Source organism: Acanthochromis polyacanthus, chromosome 8 (assembly GCF_021347895.1).
Source record: "Acanthochromis polyacanthus isolate Apoly-LR-REF ecotype Palm Island chromosome 8, KAUST_Apoly_ChrSc, whole genome shotgun sequence".
Lineage (NCBI taxonomy): Eukaryota > Metazoa > Chordata > Actinopteri > Pomacentridae > Acanthochromis > Acanthochromis polyacanthus.
In genome coordinates this window covers 198,110-225,802 of record NC_067120.1, presented here as the reverse complement: position 1 = coordinate 225,802, position 27,693 = coordinate 198,110, and the positions used below count along the sequence as shown (strand labels likewise).

At 42.5% G+C, this 27,693-nt stretch overlaps 1 protein-coding gene and 1 long non-coding RNA gene across 2 annotated transcripts in view; both read right to left on the bottom strand.

Annotated features, from left to right (window-relative positions):
* Positions 1–24,813, bottom strand: part of LOC110961396 (cyclic nucleotide-gated cation channel beta-1-like) — a 35,575-nt gene extending 10,762 nt beyond the window's left edge. The window contains exons 1-28 of the mRNA XM_051952055.1: positions 24,720–24,813; positions 22,988–23,069; positions 22,880–22,901; positions 22,690–22,735; positions 22,498–22,603; positions 22,102–22,121; positions 21,918–22,026; positions 21,295–21,319; positions 19,035–19,128; positions 18,776–18,882; positions 18,618–18,681; positions 17,997–18,072; positions 17,847–17,871; positions 14,966–14,982; positions 12,409–12,593; positions 11,791–11,940; positions 10,868–10,915; positions 7,955–8,022; positions 7,631–7,867; positions 6,355–6,737; positions 6,005–6,305; positions 5,074–5,239; positions 4,840–4,854; positions 3,976–4,011; positions 3,541–3,645; positions 3,281–3,435; positions 817–1,032; positions 146–354 (exon numbers count right to left, since the gene is read on the bottom strand). Of these exons, the coding sequence (XP_051808015.1) occupies positions 146–354; positions 817–1,032; positions 3,281–3,435; positions 3,541–3,645; positions 3,976–4,011; positions 4,840–4,854; positions 5,074–5,239; positions 6,005–6,305; positions 6,355–6,737; positions 7,631–7,867; positions 7,955–8,022; positions 10,868–10,915; positions 11,791–11,940; positions 12,409–12,593; positions 14,966–14,982; positions 17,847–17,871; positions 17,997–18,072; positions 18,618–18,681; positions 18,776–18,882; positions 19,035–19,128; positions 21,295–21,319; positions 21,918–22,026; positions 22,102–22,121; positions 22,498–22,603; positions 22,690–22,735; positions 22,880–22,901; positions 22,988–23,068 (3,066 nt within the window). The 5' untranslated portion in view covers position 23,069; positions 24,720–24,813. The remainder of the gene's footprint in view (positions 1–145; positions 355–816; positions 1,033–3,280; positions 3,436–3,540; positions 3,646–3,975; positions 4,012–4,839; positions 4,855–5,073; positions 5,240–6,004; positions 6,306–6,354; positions 6,738–7,630; positions 7,868–7,954; positions 8,023–10,867; positions 10,916–11,790; positions 11,941–12,408; positions 12,594–14,965; positions 14,983–17,846; positions 17,872–17,996; positions 18,073–18,617; positions 18,682–18,775; positions 18,883–19,034; positions 19,129–21,294; positions 21,320–21,917; positions 22,027–22,101; positions 22,122–22,497; positions 22,604–22,689; positions 22,736–22,879; positions 22,902–22,987; positions 23,070–24,719) is intronic.
* LOC110961398 (uncharacterized) lies at positions 6,504–9,328 on the bottom strand. Its single transcript, XR_007943841.1, has 4 exons — positions 9,041–9,328; positions 7,653–8,022; positions 7,280–7,310; positions 6,504–6,737 (listed from the first exon to the last, which is right to left on the bottom strand). It is a non-coding gene; the product is annotated as an uncharacterized LOC110961398 (long non-coding RNA).
* Positions 24,814–27,693: the final 2,880 nt, after the last annotated feature.

Sequence of the window (27,693 nt, the reverse complement as noted above, 5' to 3'; positions counted from 1 at the left end):
GCTCTCCGAGTGTTAGACTAACCCTAACCCTCATGATAAAACAGTGTGTCTTGTCATTTCAGGAGTTGGTGTTTCCAGCCAACAGAGGAATTTATGTGATCCCAGGTTCCCAACATGCAAAGATAAAGTTAAATCCTCTACTCACCACTATGTCTCCTCCATGCACAAACTGCAGGCGTGGCTGAAAAACGGTGATGTCCAGAATGTAAATGAGGTCACACAGATAGTCGGTCAGCAGCCAGTAGTAAATGTTGTCTGGGGTTTGGTAGGGGAAGGCCCAGCGCACAGGGATGAACCACACGTTCCAGTTCCACGCCAGAGACACCAAAAACATCCACAGCACGTACATTAGGTCTGACAAGGAGAAGGCAGACAAAGGGATGAAGGAACTGACTGAGATGTAATCAGGAATCATTGGCAGAACCAGCGACGGTCACGAAGCAAACACAAACTACTGTCATACCACAGGCTGACAGCACATTGAATAAGCAGGATCTAGGCCGCATTATTAAGAAAAAACAGCAGTCACACAGTCACCTAATCCTAACCGTTTCTGAGGTAAATAAGAAAAATGGCAACAACAGACCAAAAACTGACCTCCTTATGAATGTGAAAGGAGAAAAAAGTGGTAAGAAGAAAAACATTGGGACAGAACAGTTCACCTTTACCTAAACTTCAGAAGCATTAAACAACTGATTAAATCAGTTTCTCAAGTCCAGATCTAAACCTTTTTTACATGTCATTGATTTCTGAGTGGTTTGAGTAAAGGAGACAGCACTGTACAGCACAGGTTCAGGTTAGCGGCTGAGTTCTCACTGGTGAAAGGGTCGATGCTGGCAGGGAAGCGGAAGTGCAAACAGCCTCGTATCCAAAGAGGAGTTTTCACCTTACGGCCATGCCTACACCGCTTCTCCTCCTCAGCCCCATTTTCTATTCCTCCTCCGGATGATGGACCTGCTTCCATCTCTTTCTCTTCTCCATCCAGAGGTGGAGCTGCTGGAGCAGGCTGAGGAGCTGGGGCCTGAGGAGGAGCTGAGGGGAGGACAGGAGATGATCCAAGAGAGACTTTAGAGGCACACAGGCAGGCAGGGGCACATTTACCAAAGGATGAGAAGAAGATTTTAGCAGTTTGTGGAGAAGCCAGACAAATATGGTTTACCCTCTCAATGTGCAATTCTAAAGTTCAAAGCTGGCAAAGATTTCTGATTACATATTTGTTAGAGAAGAATTCTTCAGTGCGGACATTTCTTAGCAAGTGAGCCGTTATCTGTTACAGAAACAGCAAAATCTGACTGAATCTAGAACACGCATTTAAAATGTTCATACCTTCCTCTACTAAATCTAAATGCTCTCTAACTACTGCTGACTGCTAGAGCAACAACAGGCCAGAGTTTAGCACATCTGAAAGTGGAAAAACAAAAGCAGTACAGATGCAGAATGATCCAACCTGGAGAATACTTGTGAGAACAGTATCTGATCCAGCAGGACTAATGCAAAATAACGTTTCCTGCATCACCTTCGATCTGCACTGTGGACCTAGAACTGGATTTGCAGCTAGAAGCAGGCGTGAACGAAAATCTTCATATTTTTCATTCTTAACTTTTATTTTAGAAGAATAATATACACTGCTCAAAAAAATTAAAGGAACATTTTTTAATCAAAGTATTGCATCAAATCAGTGAAATTAACAACAGATGCACTAGAGGGGTAACAATGAGACAACCCCCAAAACAGAAATGAATTTATCAGTGAAGGCCGCTGGCATTTTTTTCCTTCCTAATATTGTGTGACTGTTTTTCAATAGTTTTGCATTGGGCTAGTGTCACTGTCACTACTGATAGCATGAGGCGATACCTGGACCCTACAGAGGTTCCACAGACAGTCCAACTCCTCCACGATGGCACATCAATGCGTGCCATTACCAGAAGGTTTGCTGTGTCTCCCAGCACATTCTCAAGAGCATGGAGGAGATTCCAGGAGACAGGCAGTTAGTTTGGGAGAGCTGGACAGGACTGTAGAAGGTCCTCAACCCATCAGCAGGACAGGTATCTGCTCCTTTGTGCAAGGAGGACCAGGATGAGCACTGCAATAGCTCTACAAAATGACCTCCAGCAGACCACTGGGGTGAATGTCTCTGACCAAACAATCAGAAAGAGATGAGAGTGGTCTGAGGGCCCAGCGTCCTCTAGTGCCCGCTGTGCTCGCTGACCGGCACCGTGGAGCTCGGCTGGCATTTGTCATAGAACACAGGAATTGGAAGGTCCGCCACTGGTGCCCTGTGCTTTTCACAGATGAGAGCAGGTTCATCGTGAGCACATGCGAGAGACATGGACAGGTCTGGAGAAGCCGTGGAGAACGTTATGCTGCCTGTAACATTGTTCAGTGTGACCGGTTTGGTGGTGGGTCAGTGATGGTGTGGGGAGGCATATCCATGGAGGGACACACAGACCTCTACAGGCTGGACAATGGCATTCTGACTGCCTTTAGGTATCAGGATGAAATCCTTTGACCCATTGTCAGACCCTACATTGGTGCAGTGGTCCTGGATTCCTTCTGGTGCACGACAATGCCTGGCCTCATGTGGCAAGAAAATTCATGCAGTTCCTGGAGGATGAAGGAATTGATACCATTAGCTGGCCCCCATGCTCACCTGACCTAAATCCAATAGAACACCTTTGGAACATTATGTTTTGTTCCATCCGACACCATCATCTCAGACTGTCCAGGAGCTCAGAGATGCCCTGGTCCAGTTCTGGGAGGAGATACCCCAGGACACCATCCATCGTCTCATTCAGAGCTTGTCCCGACATCGTCAGTCATGCATACAAGCACATGGAGGCCATACAAACTACTGAATACCATTTTGAGTTGCTGCCAAGGAATTTCAGAAAGATGGACCAGCCTGCCACATCAGTTTTTCACTTTGATTTTGGAATGTCTTGAATTTAGCCCTCCTGGGGGGTTGATCATTTTCATTTCCATCAAAAAAAAAAGTGGCATCTTTTCATTCCTAACACATTAACCAGTCCATATCAATGCTAAGGTCCAGTTTGTTTTTTATGTGTATATATAACCATAATATGTGTTTTCAAAGTGTTCCTTTAATTTTTTTGAGCAGTGTATATACGTATATATAGAGAAATTGTGATCCAGACATTTTCATGGAGCAGCTCCTCTTCAGTAAGAACCCTCACCCTAACCTTAGACTGATTCTTTCATCCTGGAATCAAAATGTCATGAAACATGTGCTAGTTTTTAGACAGAAGAGACTTTCACTTACAGGGGATGACGCTGTCTTCATCCGAGCTGTCTGTGTCGATGAGCTTCTCCTTGGCCTTCTCTGTTCTCTCTTTGAACATCCTGACCAGCTCCTGAAGTCTTTCGTTCACCACGGTGCTGGTCTGACTGGCTGAAGACGCTGGTCGCTCCTTCAGACTTTGAAATAAAGCAAGAAATACAATTTAGTGCGGATTTTGATCACTTTGTAAAAATGCAGTATTTCAGACAGGTTTTTTTAAGTGTGCTTTTAAAGTATCTCACACGTCATCTGTGCTGTGCAGGCTGGACTGACTGGGCCAAGCTCTGATGGGGATGTTTCCTTCATCATCATCATCATCATCTTCACTCTGAGAATGAAGCCGCTTACTGTAGACACAGCGACATCAGTGGTTCAAAGTTCTGACAAGGCTGCGTCAGATTACTGTTTCTCAGATGCACTGAGATGCTGCTTCACTGTACGATCATGCTAGTCGTGCATAAATAAAGAAAAATGTTCACTGAGGCCACAAAAATGTTGCTTAGTATGTTGTTGTTGTTGTATGTTGCTAAGCCACTGAAGATTGCAGATGGGTAAAAACTAAAAACGACTTTTGAAAACGAGCAACGACTGGTTAATTGATCTGGAAAAACGGTTTAATGAATGGTGATAAAATAAGTGGATGATGAAATAGATGGACATAATTAATGATCTCTTACATCTTTGTCCAGTTAGTCCTATGATTCCTCCCACTGCTGTGGTGAACGGTTCAGAGCAGGGTGTCAAGTGAGTTTTAAAAGAGAGGGAGGGAGAAGGTTTGTGTTCCAAGAAAACAGATAACAAGGAAGAGAAGATGTCACCTACAGCGCTCTAACAAGGCAGTGAAGATGTCAGTGCACGATTGTGATGCATTTGTTTATTGACGTCAACCATACAGGAGCCAAAAGCACAGAGCCATGCAAAAGTGAACAGAACAACACAACAACACAGAGCAAAACATGAAACACAATCACAGCTCCACAATAATTCAAACTGTGTGTTCTGCATTAACACTGTGCTGTTCTGCTTTTGTGCGCCGTTTTAGTAGTATCTTTGGGAGATGTTGGTGATGAAATTGAATGAAACGTTCTTGCGCACGCATAGTTGCTGCAGGACACATGCACAGGGTTAGGGTTAGGACAAATGCACAGTAGAGTCAATTTCACACAGCAAAACAGTAAGAAGCATTTCATTCCAAAACCCTTAAACACATACAAGACATAATTCTGTTACTGAATTTCATACAATTAATGAGGAAATCTTGTGCAGTTGCAAGTGTATATATTTTGTCACCTCCAAATATTTGATTTAATCTCCTTTTGGATGAAAATGCTTCACTAGTAAACACAGCTAGCACCCTGACAGAGGTATCCAAGTGATGCTACTACTCATTTCTGTGCTTTGAAATGTCATGAATGCATGTAGGCTATGCAGAAATGTACATCTACAGGTTCACTGGAGGAACCAGTCACTGTTGCGAGAATGAGAAGCACACAGGCCCCGGGAGGCAACTGCGACTCAAACAAGTCATGCAGTTTCCTTACTCTTTATCCCCTTTACTGAAGATGCAAGCATGAAGGGAGAGGAAGAAAGTTCAGAAATGTTTTAGTGCACAATTTCAGTACAAAACAAGTCAAAATCAGTCTGGTAATGATGCACTAAAACCCTCACGTTCCACCTGCCTGAGCTGTGGTTCCATATTGGAGACTACATAAGAGTAAATTATACAGTTTCCAATATTAACGACGTCTCTAATTAATAACAGAAACACATCTCACCTCTGGCGGCCTCCGGAAGGAGCCACAGGGACAGTCAGGGTTGTAAGTTTGGGGTCCTGGGAGTTGAGGATCTGCTCCTCCCCTCTTCCTCCTCCTCCTCCTCTCTCATGATCTGAGTCGACGTCCTCAATGTTGACGGCTGGACGAAGGCTGAGGCTGGAGCGCTCTGGAGAGTTTAACGCATGACACACTTGTTGTCATTTTTTGCTCATGCATCACAGAATATTAATGAAAAACTACATTTAGTCCACTTACAATAGAAGCAGAGCAAGGGGTAAAACAGGTCACAGCAGTAAAACAGGTTACCTCACAGGAGAGGTAAGAGGCAGATTTAGCAGTTGGGATCTACAGCAGGTTAATGCAAGAAGATCCAGCTATGAACTAGGACAGGTGCCCTGATAGCTGTAGTTACTCATTCAGTCTGGCTAATCTGGATGATGATACCCTGGCTGGCACACTTGTGTGGGCAGCGTGGTGTCACAGGGTTAGTGTCAGCGATCAGTCTGATGATTGCCTGTTTCATCCACATTTTACCCAAACTACAAGGAAAATGAAGGGTAGACAGTCATAGTATCGGAATCTGGAGTTCTTTGATAAAATTATGGAACATTCTGAAGATCTGCGCTTCTTTCTCTTACCTGACTCTTACAAATGGGTTTCGATAACAGAACTCTTACAAATGGGTTTCGATAACAGAACTTATCTGAGCTGACATGCACATAAACCACACAAAGATCCACGATCACAACACAAAGCAGCCACTGAACTGAACTCAAACATCTTTAATGTTCTGTAAATTTCGTATTTTTGTGGAATATCTTCATTGAATCTGTCAATCCACAATTAGTTTACCAATTATGACTGAGTTCAGGAATGCACTAATGCACTTGCTCTGTATATAGGACAGCGACCTCTCCATATGTGGATTCACCTGCAGGCCTTTTTTGAGATATTTCTGAGTCGTCTTCAATGAAGAAAGCGGGGTTAGAGAGACCAGACAGCTGCCGGGACAGAGAGCTGAGCTGCTTGGATGGAGGGCTGACGATGGGTGGAAGCCGAGGGTAGGACGGCACATTGGGCAGGTCCAGCGTGCTGCTGTTGGGGGAGGACGGAGACGGGGAACGGGATCGCAGCTGAGGATGAGGAGGAGAAGGCAAAGGGGAGTGTCGCACGAGCCGGTTGAGTTCTACGTCTTGATGATTGTGTTTTTGCTGTTGTTGTTGTTGTTGTTTCTTAGGCATCTTGTGGCATAAGACTGTTGAGGCGGTTCCGGACGTTTACAAAGTACTGCTGCGTTCGGACGGGGAACTGGGACAGCTTCTGCGGGATGTTGGCAAAGCTCTCGGAAAAGCTCTGGGACAGGCCGGACAGATTGGGGCCCACCGAACCGTCGGTGTTCTTGGGCAGCAGCTCAGTGACAGTCTGGGCGATGTTTCGGGGAACCTGGGTGAGGCGGATGTGGGAGAGCTCTTGGCGTAACTCCGGGGGCAGGGAGGGTAGGTACTGGGTGACGTCAGACAGTTTGGTGGGTATTTTAGGCATGGAAGGTATAGCGGGAGGAGAGATGCCGTTCTCTTTGAAGAAAGCGTTGAGGTTGCCGAGGCACTCGGAGGTGTGAGGGATGCGCATCAGGCAGCTCTTAAGTGCATCACAGCTGACTGGAGCTACAGAGGAGACAGGATGTTTAGGCAGACAGGACTCTGACAGTCCAACAGCAAGTAGTTGTTTGACTGAATTACTGACAACAAAGTCAGACTTTTACTAGATGGGATGATAGATCGTGATCAAGTCAGTCACCAGATTAGAGTCTCACGCTGACAGACAACTATTCTAATAGACAGAAAAAGGGTTAGGGTTTGTGCACATGTAGATGTTTTCATGTGCAGGAAGTGCATCAAGGCCCAAAACTAAACATTAGTGTTGATGGAACCATCAACACTAATCTGCCTATCTGCCTCACCACAGTAATGCAAGAAGCAGGTGGTAAATTATTCAAAAAGTATAGACAGATCTAGAGACCGGCTAATTTTGAGGTTTTGAATTACAATATTAGAAAAAAAAAACATTAATAAAGCTCTACTTTCCAACACCATTGATATTTTAATACTAATTAAGGCCTCATTTTTAGATTAAATAATTGCCTTTCAGCATATTTTTAAGGACTTGGATGTAAACAAAGCGTGTGTGTGGACTGTTCAACACATACCACCACAGCCATCCCCAGTAGCTTCCTCCTCCTAGAAAAACACAAACAGATAAATCAAACTGATTAGTTAACTTAACAGATATAGTTGATATAGTTGGTTCACACACAATAACTGGTTTGAAGCTGCATAAGACCACACCACAAAAAGACACTACAATTACCGTAGATTAAGGTAAAACGGAAGTTTTGAGGAGTAAACTGAAGGAAAATGGAGAATATAAACGCAACAATTCTGTGTTAGAAAGGTTATTAATATTTCCCACTCGAACTTATTAAATTCAGTTTTAGTCTTTTTTTTAAAAAATAAAGTCAGTTTATAATTTCTGAGTGATGTTCATTCAAATCATGTACATGGACCACTCATGCTCATTACTTTTTCAGCAGGTTTCTCAGAGTTAGCAGTTGGACCGTCTTCTTTTTTCTGCGGCTGCTGGGTCACAGCTTCTGGACCGGCTTCCTGGGTCTTGGTCTCTGGTTCTAGTCCTGGTTCTGGTTCTGGCTCAGAGTTCTTCACCGGTTCAGGACTGGGAGGTGGAGAGGGTGAGGCCGGCTGTGGCTCTGCTGCTGCTGCTTCTTCTTCATGTGGCTCTGGATTTGTTTAAATCACGGATGCGTTAGGGCTAGACTTGTTCTCCTCATTCTGTCCAGGTTCTGTTCTGCTGAATATTTCTCTACCTGCTTCCCGGATGGCAGGTTCTTCAGTTTCCACTTTCTGCTCCTCCTGAACGACGCTGTCTTCCTTTCTGCAGGACAGAACAAGGAAACGAGATGAACAAGACTGATAAACCGCTTGAATGATGGTCAGCTGCAGTAAAACAACAGTCAGGGGTGAACACAAAGTCTGGATCATTCTATGCGTCCAGTCTGACATTGTGTTGATGGGATCAGAACAGATCAGAGTCAGTAGTTGGAAGTTTAGGCTTGTATGAGATACAGTGTAAGTGTAAAACTTTAAATTTTGTCTCATTCAGTGAAAATATGTCTCAGAAATCACAGTTAGATATTTGGATTTGGATTTTTGAGATTTGGATTTCAAACACGCATCACAATTCTTTTTTTAATTTAACGTGCAAATACTATTTGATTATAATTTAAAATCAAACTGTATATATAGCTTCCCTTACAGCAGCTGAAACACGAGAACAGGAAGATCAATATGATCTTCATAATCATGTTCATAAGCATTATGTAATTTTTATGTGCAATATTTAATTTTTCTGGTGAAAGGATTAGGGTTAGGGTTAGGTCTAACCCACAAATTTTTGTGTGGACCATTTCAATTTTAATTCCAATATTTTCTGATCTGGTGTAAAACTACTTTGCTGCTCATTGCCAGTCATCTATGTGATTTAATTCCGGCATATGAATTTCTGCTGGGGTTAATACATTTTATCTTATTGTACAGTATGAGGTACAAATATGAAAACTGAATATGATGCCATTTTAAAGTATGTGTGAGTGTAGATAGACACTACAAAATGGATATTTTGTATTTATTGTATTAGATTTAACTTTTTTTTTTAACACCATGTGCCAGCAGTGGGAAGCACATATTTATTTCACAACATGGAATGAAGCTTCAGTGAAAGATTATTCAGATTATCCTGTTTAACAAGACTGCTCCTAATGGCATATAGAATGTGTTCTTGTTGGTTCGTTGAAACACAAAACACGGATTGATCTGTAAATTCACTGACTGCCAACATAAGGCTAACTAGTAAGCATCAGAACAAATTTAGTTTAAAAATAGGTCAAACTTACTCATTTCAAAGCAGATATTATTCCGTTACCGAAGCATGACGTTCTGTCACCATCAGTATTTTTAGTTTTTATCCTGGAACAAGTCCCAGGAGCTGCACTGGAATATTTGTACTGGAATATTTGTACTGGAATATCTGTACTGGTGGAATAAGCCGTCAGGTGGCTTCAGAAATGGTAGTAAAGCCAAAACACTCCGCAGCTTCATGTCCGTCCATCGTCTGTTTTCACTGCGACGTGAACCAGGTGTGCTCCGTTACCGGGGGAACCGTGGAGAGTGGGGAGGAGGGGAGGGTGGCTGTTGCTAGGGGAAGCTGTGGTTGCTAGGACACAGCGCTGTGATGCTGAGGAAGTGTGGCAGAGATCGCCTAACGAGATCCCGCGGGATTTGGGATCCTGCTGGCAGTGACTGAGCTGGAAGGGCAGGGTTCAGGACAAGTCAGCTTTCAGTTGTACATAATCTGCATCATTTAATCCAAATCTAATCCTCAATCTAGAACTAAAATTAATATTTTATTAATGACCATTTTCTGCTGTTCTTACTTTAAAAGGTTTGCCATGTTTGGCAATCTATGCACAAGTTTTAGGCACACAATAAAACAAACGAGTGAACAAACAAACAGACAAATAAATAAATCCAGTAATGGTGATAATACTAATAATAATAGTTAGAAAGTGATAAAGTAGGGCGCCCAAATAGATCAACTGGTTGAGTGAGCGACCCATGAACAGCAGCCTGGGTTAGATTCAGTCTACGTTAGATTCAGTCTACGGTTAGATTCAGTCTACGTTAGATTCAGTCGACGTTAGATTCAGTCTATGGTTAGATTCAGTCGACGTTAGATTCAGTCTACGTTAGATTCAGTCTATGGTTAGATTCAGTCTACGTTAGATTCAGTCGACGTTAGATTCAGTCTACGTTAGATTCAGTCTATGGTTAGATTCAGTCGACGTTAGATTCAGTCTACGTTAGATTCAGTCTATGGTTAGATTCAGTCTACGTTAGATTCAGTCTATGGTTAGATTCAGTCTACGTTAGATTCAGTCTATGGTTAGATTCAGTCTACGTTAGATTCAGTCTATGGTTAGATTCAGTCTACGGTTAGATTGAGTCTAAAAACCCTAAAAAACTAATAATATAGTAATACAGAATTGTAATAAAGACTAATATAGGTATATCAGAAATTTAAACTAATAATTATTATTTTTCACAATAATAATAATATATCATTTTTATTTAAATGTAAATTTTTTTTTACTATCATTACTCATTATTATTACATAGTACTTCATAATTCTTCATTTTCTTCTTCATCATCATCATTATTATTATCATTATTTTTTTTAGGTCCCCAACCATATTTCCTTTCCTCCATTAGATATAATCTTTTTCTGTAATGTTTTTGGAATGACGGTGACCTAAAGATCTAGGTCTAGTGACCTAGAGGAAACCTAAAGAAATGGTGTTGATGTAAGATGATGAAATATTCTGACTTCTGTGGGTATTTGGAAACAAATGAGAACATCTATGCACACTTTTTCAATGTTTAATTCAGGTGGAGTGTTATCCACTAATTTAAACAAAAACTAGAAGAAACTAGACATCGTTCTTCCTCAGAATGCCTTCAGAATGAAAACACTGATGCACACACACACACACACACACACACACACACACACACACACACACACACACACACACACACACACACACACACACACACACACACACACACACACACACACACACACACACACACTAATGACTAAGTTGGCTGAAGGTCCTACAAAGAAGTTAAAAACCCAAGAAGGTTCCACTTTCTTTCTTACTCTGAGACTTTACAGGACTCCACCTCGCTCTCCTCTTCTTGCAGCAGCCTGGAGAACACACAGCGTCACTGATAACTTATTAAAATTAACAGAGTGTAGCCTTCTGTCTTCAGTCCTATTATTGTTTATAAAATGGTGAAGCTTGGGGTTTCTGAAAACTAAAGTCCTCCCAGATTTACGTATTTAACTAATAAACCCAAACCCTAACCCTTGATGACCATTTTGTTTTCTAACCCTAACTCATTGACCCACTGAAGGGCTTCATTTTTGTGTAACTGTGAGATTTGGGGTGTTTAAGGCGAGTCAAAGAGTGCTGGGTTTCTGAGAATGGGCCATTGATGGCGGTTGTTAACCCTAGCCTGGAGGGGTTCTGATGTTCTGACAAGCATTTTAACCTGCAAACATTTTAACCTGCTTGCTGTTAAATATAACTTCCCTCCTTGTCACGTGTTTTCCAAATCTCCAAAATGAGAAATTTTTACTTCAGCAGTTTACTATTGTTTTCCTCAAACAACATCGTGTTATGATCTTATGGTGTGAATGTCTGCCTCCAAACATTTAATATCACACTTTGTTGTCCATTTTTCTCTAGCAACACATTCTCTTGATGTCAAAGAGGCATTAAGATGAGTAGTGGGTTGGATGGAATCAAAACATGTAAAGTCATCCATCAGCAGCTCCAAAAACTTTCCCTAGCATTATGATATCCTTGATATCCATGATATCCTTTGGGATAGGGTTAGGGTTAGCAGAAACGTGAGAGTCATTGATATCCTTTGGGATATCAAACTGCCTTCCTCTGCCTCACCCCAGGTTCCATGAACTCTGTTTTTGATCAGCAGAGACTAACCCTAGGACTGACATGTGAACTGTAACTTTCTTTGGTTTTCTTCATTAACCACAATTTTATCTCTTTGTCTTACCCGTCTTCAGGCTCCTCCAGCAGCTCCTGACTCCCCAGTGACAGTTTGATGGACTGTCCCTCACTGGTCATCTGTCTGATTGCCATCTCAGCTGTCTGCCTGGCCACCTCCTCAGCCATACGGGCCATCTCCACCCTCTCCTGGAGCAGACTTTGGAGACACAAGAAACGAAAACATGAACATATGACTATATAGATTCAGGGTTAGGGTTATATACCTACTATAGACAGATTTTCGATGCCACCAAAAACCATCTGGCCCGCCATAAAATCGGGTGAATTTAGCTGTGTTTTCAACATTTTTTACCACTTTCTGATGGATGCAAATCTATCAGAAAGTGGTTTCCCTCATTCTTCCAGTTAATAAAGATGAGTATTATTGAGTCTGAGCTTTGGCAGTCTCATATGGTGATGTAGAATATGTAAAGCCTAACCCGTGTTGAGGTTTGCAGTGTCCGTTACAGATGGTTTACGTGGAAAACTTGGGATTACAGGGTGGTAATGGTCCAGTATTTTGACTACTCCTCAGCGAACATCTCATTGAACTGGTGTTCCTAACATGCAGTATTTTAAATGATCATCTTATAAAATAAGGTCTGCAGCTCTCCGCCTTCCTTACCGTTCCTCCATAGTAGCCAAAGCAACATCCTCAGCCTCCTTTTTGATGCTTTCAATAAACGGCGTCCAGCGGCCCGTCTGAGTCTCAGCATCTTCCTGACATGTTTGCATCGCATCCTCTGATGGTTTTGGCTCAGCCTCGACGTTGTTGCACTTCTGAGGCTCCATCGAGTTGGACTGTGTCTGCTGTTGGTGAACAGCAGGTGATGGTGGACTCGAGAATGTAGATGGCGCTGCAGCTTTGGAATTACTCTCACGTTTCTGCTGACCCTCGTTGTCCGACTCCACATCTTCCAGGACCATGTCAGGTTTGAGTTTGGATGAAACTACGAGAAGATGATAAGGATCATTTTGTGTGGAAGAAGTGAGGAGAATGTGGTGGATGCGTGGCGTAGTGTTCTAGCTGTGCTTCCACGTTCTAGTATAAAACAAGTTCACTCTTGTTCAGTGTCACTGTCCTAATATCAACTGCATGGCATTTGCTCTTGCGTAAACTTCAAAACTACACTTAAGATGAACAAGTGTACAGACGTCACAATAGGAACACAATGAAACAAGAGTCAGCAGAGCAAGAGAGATTCAGTCAGTGGTCTGAATCCAGCGGTAGTCACAGATTAAATCATTCTCTCCTGGAATGAAACCAGTGTTGGACAAAGTTGTGGAAAGACGTTCTACCATTATCTGGGTGTTCTATTGGATTCAAGTCAGGAGATACACTCAGCCAGGTCACTTTAGATTCTTCAGAAACGTCAGATTCTGACAGCTTGTTTCAGATCGTCATCATTCCAATCTGTATGCCAAGCTTCCTGAGACTGGGATTCATGTTGTCAGCCGATATTTTGGTTTATCTACAGACATTCATGGTGTCCCCAGTGTGCACTCGCTTGCTCCAACCTCTGAACCTCATCGTCAGGACTCTGACGATGAAGTTCCGATGAAGTAATGCAAGTTCCTTCTCAAACACTGTCGTTATACACACTCTCTGAGGTTTCTGTGAGACCTAACCATGATTTCCACTGATAGCACCTGTACCAAGTCTGAAAACATCTGTGTTTCAGAGCTAGATCGTGAAAATAGTGATTTGTCCATGGAGTCAGACTTCAGGAGGACGGCTACTGTCTGATTAGTGGTTCACAGTTTGACTTAAGTATTTGTGTTCAAGTGTTCATAAGCAGAAACGCTTTATTTGTTGATTTTGAAATAATGCAAGAAGAGAGAGGTGATAAAATTTTGAATTTAAGTAGTGTTGTGTAATTGTGTAGTGTTGCATATTCTATACACCATCCGGCCAACCTATAATCCAACTCTTATTATCTCAATTGTCTAACTGTAGGATGAATAGGCCTTTAGCAGTTTAGTGGTTCAGGTAAGAAGCCCTCTGTCTTGACTGGTGTGCAAACTATTCACAAGCACTCATTTAATGAAGTTCTATTTGCTGAGGATTCAGAGAAGGTGTACCATGTCTCTGTCTGTCAGATGCAGTAGATTATTGATAAAAGCACCACATAAAAGCACCACATAAATCACTTCAGACACTGAATCTTTATTATTCCTGCAGTATATTTACATTACAGCAGTGATGTCTTTGCTACATTCTAGTAAATTCTTCTAACCCTACTACTAAGCATGCCAAACCTTCTGGAACATCATCACAGTTCACCTCTAGGCCACAATTCACAGTTCAAGGCCAAAGAAGCTAATCAAGTGGATCAAATCGGCTTTACACTGCATCTGATACAGCATTTTCCCTGCTGTTCTCCGACCAAAAGCTCACACAGATCACAATAAACAAATAGATTTTAAGATGAGGGATAAATGGTTGATAAGGGGTTAATAAGGGGTTAATCCAGGAAGTGACACTGACTTGAGATGAAAATAAAATTTTGATAGCACTTGTCTCTACAGTAAATCAAGAAAAATAGAGATATACAGTAGATTGCGGTAATTTCATATAATAGAAATCTAAATGATCATAGCTGCCCTTTAATCATTATTTCAATATTTCTAGAAAGACTGTGTGTTTTATGGTGAGCTTTCTGAAAACAACCATGTTAAACTTGTGACCAGTTCACTGTAACTTTTAATCTATTTTTGCTCTATTTTCTGGATATGAAAATGGCAACATGAATATAGTTTAACTTGACTGAGGCCAAACCACAAAAGTAACAAACTTTTGTGCATGAAACCTGCAGCAGCAGGGTTAGGGTTAGCAGCAATTTCAAATACTACATGTTTCTGTGTCAAACAGAAAATGTGCAAAACTCATAATCACAGAGACTGAAGACAGACCAGACTGAAGACTAACCCTACATCTAATTAGGCTTAGCATATTACAGTACACATTTAAAATACATTCATATGAAACTGTACCGAGGACAGTAAGGTGAGTTGAATATATCTCTATATTCTTATATTTTTCAGTTTTTTTTTACAGCTGCCTATAGTTTCTGCACTGAGCTGCACATTTTACAGTACTGTATAGTTGTGCCAACATGGTTTGTGTCTATCTGTGGGAATCAGAGAATCGCCCAGTCGTCTCCTCCTGCTGTTTAAGGGGCTCGCAGCGCCTTCCCCCCTGAAACAGAAGGAGAAGAGGGACTGAGTTAGGCTCCGACCATCGGACCAAAACACCTCTTCAAAAGCTATCGGGGTGAAAAAACAGAGGGCTTCAACAGAGAACACACATGCAATACTATATGAAGAGGGAGAAAAAGCTGTCAAATATAGTTCAACAGTTTCTACATCCAAACCATCGACATGTCTTTTAGATCCTATCCCAACTAGACTCTTCAAGGAGATTTTACCTTTAATTAATTCTTCAATGTTAGATCTGATTAATCTCTCTCTAGTAACAGGCTATGTACCACAGGCTTTTAAGGTTGCTGTCATCAAACCTTTGCTTAAAAAGCCCACTTTAGATCCAGATGTGTTAGCTAACTATAGACCAATATCCAGCCTACCATTTCTCTCTAAAATTCTGGAAAGAACAGTTGCAAATCAATTATGTGAACACTTACAAAGGAATAATTTGTTTGAAATGTTTCAGTCAGGCTTCAGAGTGCATCATAGCACAGAAACAGCTCTAGTGAAAGTTACTAATGACCTTCTCATAGCATCAGATAATGGACTAGTCTCTATACTTGTTTTGTTAGATCTTAGTGCAGCGTTTGACACAATCGACCACAAAATTTTATTACAGCGTCTAGAACATTCAATTGGCATTAAAGGGACAGCACTGGACTGGTTTAAATCCTACTTATCAGATAGGTTCCAGTTTGTGCATGTCAACAATAACTCTTCTGAGCATACGAAAGTTAATCATGGAGTTCCTCAGGGTTCTGTCTTAGGACCGATACTTTTCACATTATACATGCTTCCTTTAGGCAATATTATTAGGAAGCATTGTATTAACTTCCATTGTTATGCAGATGACACACAATTGTATTTATCTATGAAGCCAGATGAAACTGATCAGTTAGCTAGACTGCAAGATTGTCTTATTTATTTATTATTTATTTATTTCATAGGGACAGTACATATTAATGAACACAAGTGTAAATATGCCAGATTATAGCCAAAGGCTAATTTCCATCTGTTGTCCCTGCCAGGTTGATGTAAAACATGAACAGTATTTTCATAAAACATGAAATAAAAAGTTCTCAAGGGAAGCATGTCTTGAGGACATTAAAACCTGGATGACTTTTAACTTCCTACTGCTAAATTCAGACAAAACTGAAGTCATTGTATTTGGGCCCAAACATCTTAGAAACTCGCTTTCAAAGCAAATAGTTACTCTGGATGGCATCACATTGGCCTCCAGTACTACTGTGAGGAATCTTGGAGTTATTTTTGACCAGGACATGTCCTTTAACTCACACATAAAGCAAGTCTGTAGGACTTCCTTTTTTCACCTGCGTAATATTGTAAAAATCAGGAACATTCTGTCTCAGAGTGATGCAGAAAAATTAGTTCATGCTTTTGTTACTTCCAGGCTTGACTATTGCAATTCCTTATTATCGGGTTGTCCAAATAGCTCTCTCAAACATCTACAGTTGATCCAAAACGCTGCTGCGAGAGTACTGACAGGAGTTAGCATATTTCCCCTATACTTGCTTCTCTTCACTGGCTTCCTGTTAAATCCAGAATAGAATTTAAAATCCTTCTTCTGACATATAAAGCTCTTAATAACCAATCTCCATCATATCTTAAAGATCTGATAGTACCATATTATCCTAGTAGAACTCTTCGCTCTCAAACTGCAGGCTTACTTGTTGTTCCTAGAATTTCTAAAAGTAGAATGGGAGGCAGAGCCTTCAGTTATCAGCTCCTCTCCTGTGGAACCTGCTCCCAGTTTGGGTTCTGGAGGCAGATACCCTCTCTGTTTTTAAGACCAGGCTTAAAACGTTCCTTTTTGACAAATCTTATAGTTGGGGCTGACTGGGTGACCCACAGGGGTTCGGCTTGTGTCTTCATTTGCACAGCTGACTCCCTCTTGGACGTCCCTTCGTTCTGCCCCTAGTCATGCTGCTATAGGCCTATAGGCTGCTGGGGGACTTCTCTTGACGCACTGAGCCCTTCTCTATCTACCTTTACATTTAATATGTATACCGTTATTGCAGTACATTCACTCTGTTTCCCCCTGTGTTATTTCTCCGAGTGTCCCTGGTCCCAGAGCTGGATGCTTCAGATCTGTGGTTGATGTTCCACCAGCTGGTCCAGTCTCCATCATGTCCACTGTGGGATGCTGCTGCTGACCTTCCTCCAGCCCTCTGCTTCCAACTCCCTTTTTCCACCAGTCAACTCTGCATCGCCTTCACTATACTGTTATGCTAACTTACATACTGTTTGAATCTTACTGCTAGCTATATATGGAGTATGTTTAATGTCAGAGCCGTACATCATCAGAGTAAACTATGAGTCAGTTTTCAATGTTAGCTTATACTTTGTCTGTGTCACATATCCTGTCATGCATGTATCCAAATGTGTGTTGTGTTTTCCTTGCTTTCCCACCCCTCCCTCTTCTCCCATCCCTCCCCCTTGCCCTCCTCTGTCCTTCTCAACCCCCCCGGCCAGCAGGCAGATGGGTCCCCCCTATATAGAGCCGGGTTCTGCTCGAGGTTTCTTCCCTGTTAAAAGGGTGTTTTCCTGCCACTGTCGCCTTTGGGCTGCTCTGGGGGTCAGGCATATGGATTCTGTAAAGCGTCTTGAGACGATTTGACTGTAATTGACGCTATATAAATAAAACTGAATTGAATTGAATTGAATGAAAATGCATCCCCTAGGGTTGGGGGATGCTTCAATTCCCCCCCAGGGTTAGCATTTTCCCTGCTGTTCTACAAGGACAACATCTGATATTAATCCACTTGACTGAACTGTGAACTGTGGCACTCGAGGAAACAAGGTATTGGCAAGAAAATAAAGTTCATGAATAAAACTCACCTTTCTGTAGGACTTCAGCAGCACCCTAAAACAGAAACAAAAAAAAAGCAAACTGCAGTCTAAGGATCACTCTATGTTTGTGACAAAGAATGACCAAAGAGTCACAAAGAGTTTTAGGGTTAGGGTTATAGGGGAAGAAGCAGAACTCACCTGAGCGTCATCTTTCTGTGGAAGAGCTGGCTGAGGAAGCTTCAAACCCAGACCAGTCACGAACCAGCCGACCACACTGCGCAGAGAAACACTAATGAGCTGGATAGAAGCTGTCTGTACATGTTGATAGACAGAATGTTGATAGACAGCATGTCATATGAAGTCGGTAAATTCTGTCTGTCTAGTGTCACGTGCGTCCTGTGGATAAACACAAATTTAGCCAATTAAAACCCTCATATCTGAACTTCAATGTGCTTCAACTGGTCAAGTTGTGCATCAGATTTTTGGATTATGAGACAGAAACGGAAAACTAGCAGAGATGTAGAACAGGACTTTTCGCAGAAGGTTTAGTTTTGGCCACAGTTATGAGGACTGTGGTGTAAATTGTTAGTTAACTTTGTGATGCCAAAAGTCAATTCAGATTCAGTTTTGTGGTTGTACTATTGGACAAGGACAGTCTGAACTCTAGACAGAAGCATTTTAGTGCCAGACACACTCTAACAAAAGAAAACCTGCCTGCTGCTGCCTTCATTAGGCTAAGAAAAATGTAAATTCATTCCAAAGTATATTAAAATCCCTGTTTTTGCCCATTGAGATCACTCAGGAAAGTGAAACCCTAACCCGGAGGTCCTGCTGTCGGTATCCAGAGAGATTCCACTGAGAGATTCAGGCGGTGGAGACAGAACTGCATAGCATAGAAAGAGAAAAGTCAGTGTAAAGCATTTCAACAAAGACAAAACTTGCCTCTGGTTCAATTGACATTTGCAGACTCAACATACTTTTGTCCAGAGAAGAGCGGGAAGATTTGGAGGACGGTTCAGGCGGCACGGCACCAGGGGGCAGTATCACAGGCTGAGGAATCATCTGCTTTATCCAGTTCACCACACTGCAGCAGCAGAAACAGAAGCATATTAGCATGAACAGTGGGTCCATTAAAGTCCAGCAGTCTCAGTAATTAACTAACCCTTATCTGATAAATGTGAGGATATATGTGAGGATATAAATGTGAGCCGGCCTCCGGAGGTGGTTTAAACTCACTTGGGAGGAAACTGAGGAGACAAATTCTCTACCTCTGACGCCTCGTCTTCTGACAACATCTCCACCACAGGGATGTGTGGAAGAGGATCATAATCTGAATAAACAAAATAACACAATTAGCCATTATCAGTGCAGCATTTATCACAGGTCAGAAGAAGTGAACATGAACATATTGTCAAGATGAAATTTCTCATGCGTATGCAGCAGGTTAAGTAATGTTACCGCGTAATGCATTTGAACACTAGGGCTGGACCCGAATATCCCGATTATCCGAATATTCGTTCATATCTGGCTGCACAGTGGTATAGTGGTTAGCACTGTCGCCTTGCAGCAAGAAGATCCCCAGTTCGAATCCCGGCCTGTACCTGGGATCTTTCTGCATGGAGTTTGCATGTTCTCCCTGTGCATGCGTGGGTTTTCTCCGGGTACTCCGGCTTCCTCCCACAGTCCAAAAACATGCTGAGGTTAATTGGAATTGATAACTCAGCTACTTGCCCGTTCCTAGGTGTGAATGTGCAGCCCGGTCTCACGGGGATTCGTGAACTGTCACGTCAGTTTTTGTTTCGGTTTCGTGCGCACCAACACGATGTCGTCATGTTTTTCGTGCCGCTCACCACGAGCGAAACCCGCTGTGGTAATCACATCTGAAAGTGGTTTATACCGGCGGATTCATGACGATCTAAGCTGTCCATCGGCGTTTGCGGCCGCCGCTGCGGCCGCCAGACATTCTTTAAATTCCTATGTAAATTCGGCGGATTCATGACGATCTAAGCTGTCCATCGGCGTTTGCGGCCGCCGCTGCGGCCGCCGTACATTCTTTACATTCCTATGCAAATTCGGCGGATTCATGATGATCTAAGCTGTCCATCGGCGTTTGCGGCCGCCGGACATTCTTTAAATTCCTATGCAAATTCGGCGGCCGGACATTGTTTAAATTCCTATGCAAATTCGGCGGATTCATGACGATCTAAGCTGTCCATCGGCGTTTGCGGCCGCCACTGTGGCCGCCGCTGCGGCCGCCGGACATTCTTTAAATTCCTATGCAAATTCGGCAGATTCATGACGATCTAAGCTGTCCATCGGTGTTTGCGGCCGCCTTTGCGGCCGCCTTTGCGGCCGCCAGACATCCAGCCGCAGCCACGGCCGCGACGGCGGCCGCAAACGCCGATGGACAGCTTAAATTGTCATGAATCCGCCGGTATAAACCACTTTCAGATGTGATCCGGGTGCAGATGTCCGGCGGCCGCAATGGCGGCCGCGGCGGCGGCGGCAAACGCCGATGGACAGCTTAGATCGTCATGAATCCGCCGAATTTGCATAGGAATTTAAAGAATGTCCGGCGGCCGCAGCGGCGGCCACAGTGGCGGCCGCAAACGCCGATGGACAGCTTAGATCGTCATGAATCCGCCGAATTTGCATAGGAATTTAAACAATGTCCGGCGGCCGCAGCGGCGGCCGCAGCGGCGGCCGCAAACGCCAATGGACAGCTTAGATCGTCATGAATCCGCCGGTATAAACCACTTTCAGATGTGATTACCACAGCGGGTTTCGCTCGTGGTGAGCGGCACGAAAAACATGACGACATCGTGTTGGTGCGCACGAAACCGAAACAAAAACTGACGTGACAGTTTCACGAATCCCCGTGAGATCGTGTTGGAATGTGTGTCTGTATATGTAGCCCTGTGACAGACTGGTGACCTGTCCAGGGTGTCCCCTGCCTTCACCGAGTCAGCTGGGATAGACTCCAGCAAGTGGTGTATATAGAATGGATGGATGGACGGACGGCAGTATCCGGATATTAATTTTGGTATCCGAATATGAATATTTGGCGTTACATAGACATATACTCATATATGTGATAATCCCCTCCTCCCTCGTCTCTTCCCTTCGCCTTCACTTTGACTCATCCCGCCGTGTTCGGCTAATTTCAGCTCCTCCATTCGTGTTTGCTACCACCACCCGAATGGTCGGGTGGCTGCCGACTCTGACGTCACGCTTCACTTTGTTGCATAAACACAAGACAAGATGCTGAAGACCTGCGGTGTTTGGGAATTCTTCAGTTTAACTGAAGACAAAACGAAGGCAAAATTTGGACCCGGGAGACCAGACGAATTGATCCGCATATTTGGGCCGTCTCCGCCACAAGCCCCACCCCCCGTCAGACGTTACAGGGTGGAACGAATATTTGGATATTCGTCTTTAATAGGGCCCAAATATCTGGAGGCCAGAAACCACGTTTAATGATGAAAAAATAGCATACCTGGCATTGTTTCTACATCATACACCTGGGAAAGCAGAGAAAAATGAGAAAATTTGAAACAAATATGCTCAAATATGCTCTAATTCTAGACAGTATTTAGAATTTGTCTCTTTTCAGTTGCAAGTGAAAAACTGAGTGAGATCTTTTCAATAAACCAAACCCTTTGCACTGCTTTTGACTTTCCCCCCAGTTTTTATCTACGCGGCGTCAGGGTTCGGCTTAATAATATTATCCCAACTAGAAATATAAGTTATTTGTAACAGATGTTTTGCATTTTCAGCATCAAGGATGCCAGGTTATGAGCGTTATCCCATGAAGAGCCTGGTTTTAGCAGCAGTGAAGTTAATAATCTGGATAAACCCCCCTATAAGTTCCTTTGTAAGCTTAATCCTGACACATGATTACTCTTATAAGCCAGCAGGATTAAGTTGCTTCCGTCAAGTGTCACAGAACTGACAGGAGGCTCTCCAGGACATGATTTCATTTAACTAGCTTTAACAATAACTAGCCTTGTGCTGGATTCATGACTCATAAAGTGAACTGCTGCTGGAACTTAGTGCTGGAACTTAATTTGATGACACTGTTGTTTGTAGTGACTGATTGACTTGTGTCTTTTTTCTCACCTCTGTGTGCTCGTCGGCGTTGTCGGCGTTATCGGTCTCTTTGTATTTGTCATCAGGCTGAGGCAGAACTTTGGTCAGACCCTGAGCGACCCAACCGATCACTCCAGACCTGCCAGGGAAAAGCCTTGGATTTATCTTACAAAGAAGACATTAGTTATTCAACAGTTATTTTATCATGCATTACCTTTCTCCATCTTCTCCTGGCTGACGATGGAAAGAAAAGGCCGACGAGAGAAAAAAATCAGATTGTGTCTTTCAGTTTTCCTTCCAGATGTTACCTTCTCCAACAAAATCACTTCTAGCATTCATGAGCTGATAATTTGTAACCCGTGTTAAAGCTAATGAATTAAATCTCTCCATTAACATTCATGATTTCAAGATAGGCTGGCATATACTACAACTGAGAAATTTGACATTCAGAGTTAAATTTTCAACAGACACTAGAAAACCTTTAATCTTTCTGCACCAACACAATGCCACTCAGTGTAGAGCTGTCTCAGTTCTTCCACTGGTTCCATCCAGATGGAAGAACTGAGACAGCCTAATCACTTAGACTAAGCTTAGACACGCTTACACTCACCCTGGCTTCAGAGCTGGCCCTGTCGAGTCGAGGGGAGCCAGAAGGCTGCGGCAGAGCACTGACCAAGCCATTAGAGAGCCAGCCTAATACTCCAGTTTGGCCCTGACTGTAAAGAAGGTGACGTAGATGTCAGTACTACGTCCGGCTGATTAATACGCTCTTACTGATGCATGAGAAGAAGAAATGGTTCACCTGTCATCTGAACCCTCCTCTATGTTTGTCAGTGGAGGACTCTTCACTGTGGGATGCAATAAAAACAGTCAGTCAGTCGTTAGGTTGGGTGATCGATCGTCACACAGGGTTAGTGTGACCCTAACCCAGCATGTTGTCATCAACTAAACAATGTTCATGCAAATCTGAAGTGATTGCAAATAATCTTTACCATCTCTGTTTTTTTTAGGCTTCTGCAAAATAAGAGACAAGAGCGACAATAAATACACAGAATTTCACTGTAAAGATGCAGGCTGAGTGTGTTTTTGTGTTGTCGTACAGCAGCAGAGGTGTTGGCAACGTCGTCTGTACCACCAGCTTCAGGAGGCTGAGGAACCACTTTCACCACCCAGTTAAACATCCTGTTGGACAAACACACAAAAAGTCCTTCATCAAATGAAAATGCTGCTGATGATAAATGACCTGCTCTGATGATAAATGACCTGCTCTGATGATTGTCCTTCATCAGACCTCATCAGCCAGCTCCGGTTTTAACAGTTTGGGTTCACCCTGAATTTATTCTCTCTGTGGTTTTTCTAATGCAAATCAGATCAACGTTCCGATCAGAATACAGAATCACAATCCAGTACAGAATAACTGATTTGTTTTCTTTACCTGATTGTCTACAGGAGTTAGAGTTGTCAGATGTCAGTTGCAAATCTTGACACTTTTTTTTAACCAAATTTCTCACACATTTAGGCACATTTACAATCATCAATCAACCATTTAACTTCATGACAAACCTCTAACCCTCTGACTTTTTGCTAAACAAAGTCAGAAGTTGGAGGACATTAAAAGGTTTGACCTCAACAGGCCTCAGTCCTGCATACGCTGCTTTACCAAAAGGCTCCACAGGTGGCAGAGGCTTCAGTCAATTAAATTGGTTAGACACACAGAAATCAGTCAAATGTACAAAAGCAGGGAGAAAATGGAACAGGCCCAGGACACTGATTCTAAATAGAGAGGGAGAGGTAAAACAAACAAACAGGAGGGCCTCTTGTCTGACTAAATCTTAAATGTGCGTATTAACCGCCGTTATCAGCCACTGAACCCTCCACTGAAGCTGCAGGACGACCACCGCAGACGAGTCAGGGGCAAACGGGACAGTGGTCACTTACGCCACATTTAAACTTACATTCACTTTTGTTGTTGTTGCAACAAAAATGTAAGAATCATTTCTGCTTGCATCATATGCAAACGTCAAACTAACAGATGTCACCCAAAGTCCAAATAGGCAGTAAATAAGACCTACTTGCAGCAGATTGTATTCTGGTCAGAGGAGGAATATTAATACTGACTAGAAACCATCAATTGTCTGGTAGAGCCAAAAACTATTTCTAGGAGACAGAAAAACTGCTACAATGAGGGAATGAATTTAGAAACAAATACTGTCAAAGAGACAGTATTTGACAAAACAAAAACCCTAAATATGCTTTAGTTTTGTCTGTTCTCAAGTAGAAGGAGACACATAGTTTTTAAGCAGAGTTATCACTGCTGTTATCACTGCTGTCACACGTTTTTTTCATTGCCGGAGTCGTCACATCATGTCAATTAGTTTTATCCACATATGACACCACTTATTTGTGATCTCGTATTGTGATTTCTGACACTGTTCCAGTCAGCAAAGATCACAGAAGCCTCTTCCTGATTAAATAGTGCTGCTCTGCTGCCACACACAAACAACGTTCTCCTCTTGACATGTGTGTGTGTGTGTGTGTGTGTGTTAACCCTCATATATGATCATTTTCAGTCATCAAATATGTGAGCAATCCAAACGTGTTCAGACTTTTTGGGATTTCTTTTCAAACTAAACTTAGTCTAACCCTATAACTCAAATCATTCTGAACACTTTCAGTGTGCTGCTGTTACATCAGGAAAACTTGTCCTTCTCTGCCTGCCTCACTGAGCGACTGTCTTTACACTCGACAGGCCTCAGTGCTAACCCTGATAATTGGCCTCTCAAAAAGAAGTTAGTATAAAGTTGTCTTAAAGTAATTAATTGTTTTTCTTACCTGGGTGCCTACTACAGGTGGTTCTGCATGCTGTAGAGATCCAGAGTGCGGCACAGCTAGTACAGATCTGCTGGGATCTGCCTGGAGGAGGGTTAATCCTGTTAGCCTCCTGAAGGTCGAGGCACAATCCTGGACCGTGACCAATCGCAGATGGCATGCAGGCAAACGTTTCCTCATGATCTCATCCTTGTAACTTATAAACTGTTGTTGTCACTGAAGCTGGCAGGAAGCTGAAGATTCCCACCAGCAGCAGGGGTTTGTGACAGAAAGTGACCAGACCAGACTCCATTATTTACTCTATCAGTAAATAATGCAGTGCTGCTGCTGCTGCTATTTTCAGCCAAACTTTACCACATGAGCCCAGATCCTGTACCCAGAGCCCGGATTAAAACAAAACTAATGAAATCTAATGTAAGATCTTCAAAATCATTTGTTTTGGGGGTTAGATTACATTTAGGGGTTAGGTTACATTTTAATTCCCGGCCACACCAAGAGGACAGTTTATCGCTCAGAATTGTCTGCCGTTTTTCTTGTCACAAATCAATCATCATCTTGTTTGAAGATTACTAAATTCTGAGAAAGGAGCAATAGAATAAATACATAAAGACAAATGATCCTTTCCAGTTTGAGAATAACAGACGAAACACAAGAAAAGCAGGAGTTCTTACACAGCAAAAAAAAAAAAAAAACACGAACAAGAGAAACATGGCAGAAGCTCTCATTGGTTTAGAAGCAGGGCAGTGTCAGTGTCTGTCTGTGTCGGCTCGTCATCATAAAGACAACACAGACAGACAAACTCACACCTAATCACATTTATATCAATTAACCAACAACACATGTCGCACAGGGAGAACACGCAAACTCTGCTGCATCTTTTCACCCAATGAAATCATGGACTGAATCTTTAAAAGATGCCACTTTCCATCCAGACAGATGCAAACTGAACAACTGAACATAACAGCAGAGTTCTTCTACATTGCGTCACATTAACCGCAGTAGTTACATATAAACTACCAAGTCCCACAGAAAATTAACAAAACTAGTGCAGCCATTCTGAAAGAAACACCGCTGCTCATCCAAAAGACTTCAACACTGCTCTTCATCAGGCTCCCAGTAAAATAACTGATCAGTTTGAAAAGGCTCCTCCGATGGACAGTTGTCAAGAAGAACACACACTAACAGAGATTCTTTCATGTTTTAGTGGGATAAATGAGAAAGTGAAGTTTGTCAGTAGATCTTACAAGTGAATACATTCTGATAAACTTGACCCTATTATACTATACGTACTACATACTATAGATACTGTAGATACTATACTATACTGTGTGTTTGGCTAAATCCTAACCCTAAGACAGGGATAAAAGGTTGATCATTTTCTCTGGTGGCATGCTTCAGCAGCAGAATCGTACACATAATAAACATATACAACATTTATTCCCATCCAGTATTTGACTGGTAGTGTGCATCAGTAAACAGTTTTAGGAAAGGACGAAACCTCTCCAACATAAAAAAAACATTTGGCCTTTTTATTTTTGTATACCTTGATAAACATCATTTCATGACTAGATTTATGAGCCTTTAGGAGAGAGGCCTAAGAACTTAACTCCAACTTGACCTCTTGCATCAGAAAATGTTGATGTTTCTGCATCATAAGCGCTTGTCCTTCACTGAGAGCATGGTTAACAGTGCACAACTAAATGTAACCCTCTCTAATAAAATACGGCTCTTGCCTTGCTCCAAAGGGATCTACATTGTTGGAATAGCACTTTTTGGATTATGATGCCCAATTTTTCTCACGTGCACTTCAAGACAGAGTAGCTGCTACCTTGGCAGTGGCTAATGATGATCCCAAAAAATAAAAAAAGATCTTCCTGCAGCGCATTTTTACAGTAAAAGATGGTTGGAGCTGAGAAAAAGAGAGAGTCTGTCAAAGAGCCAGAAAGTAATAAGCAAGGATTCAGGACGGGCCTCATCCAGCTGGAAAACAGGACACACTTGTTGTTGTTGTGGGTTGTAATGATTAGACTGACTAGACTAGACTTCTAATAATATATTTTATTCAAGGTCACTTTACAGGAGAAAAAAATACAACAGAACAACAGATAAAAAGGGTTAGTGTACAGTTAACGTACACTGAAGACAGCATCATCCCCTGTAAGTGAAAGCTGCTGTGGAGGAAACATTAGTGGAGGTCCAAAACAAAGATGGTGGACGATCACAGAGAGAGCTGGAAGAACATCCAGCAGGTCTGCCCGGAGGACAGATCACAGCACATTTACTGAGGCCTGCTGCTGTATTTGAGAATAAGAACCATTTATGGAGCTGATGAGACAGGAGGCAGATCTCATTATGAGCTCAGCAGGCAGGGATAAGCTGAGAGAACAGAACGGTGACAGAGCCACAGTCAGACTACACACAGACTGCGGCAGTGCTATGCTGGCCTCAATCCTACCTCCTGAACATCTGGATGAGACCCGTGACGACGAAGACGGGAACAATTTGGGTGAAAAGAAGGCAAAGGAAGTGAATAAACTGACCATTAGCTAATTAGCCACTAACTACAGCTGCACTAAAAGGCAGCTGCTCGCATGTCCTAATCAGATTCTTATAAAAGGTGTCATTTTTAAGTTGTGCCAACAGACGAGAATGAGCAGAGGTGAGGAAGAGACGTGGGCGCTGAGGTAAAGCTGTGTGTGTGTGTGTGTGTGTGGTGGATGATCTGTGATGGAAGCTAATCCTGATTAGCTCTGACATAAAGACGTGCACCAGAGCAGACAAAAGGCCGTCACGCATCAGACCTTATGTACAGACATCCTACAAACACAAACACACTTTAACACATACGTGGTCACGTGCACAGTGGAGGAAGTAGTGCTCACTTGGATCCTTCACTGAAACTAAAAGCATTGACTTCGTAATGAGAAAAACTCCATTACAAGTAAATGTAATGTGTTAAAAATACACTACTGACTAT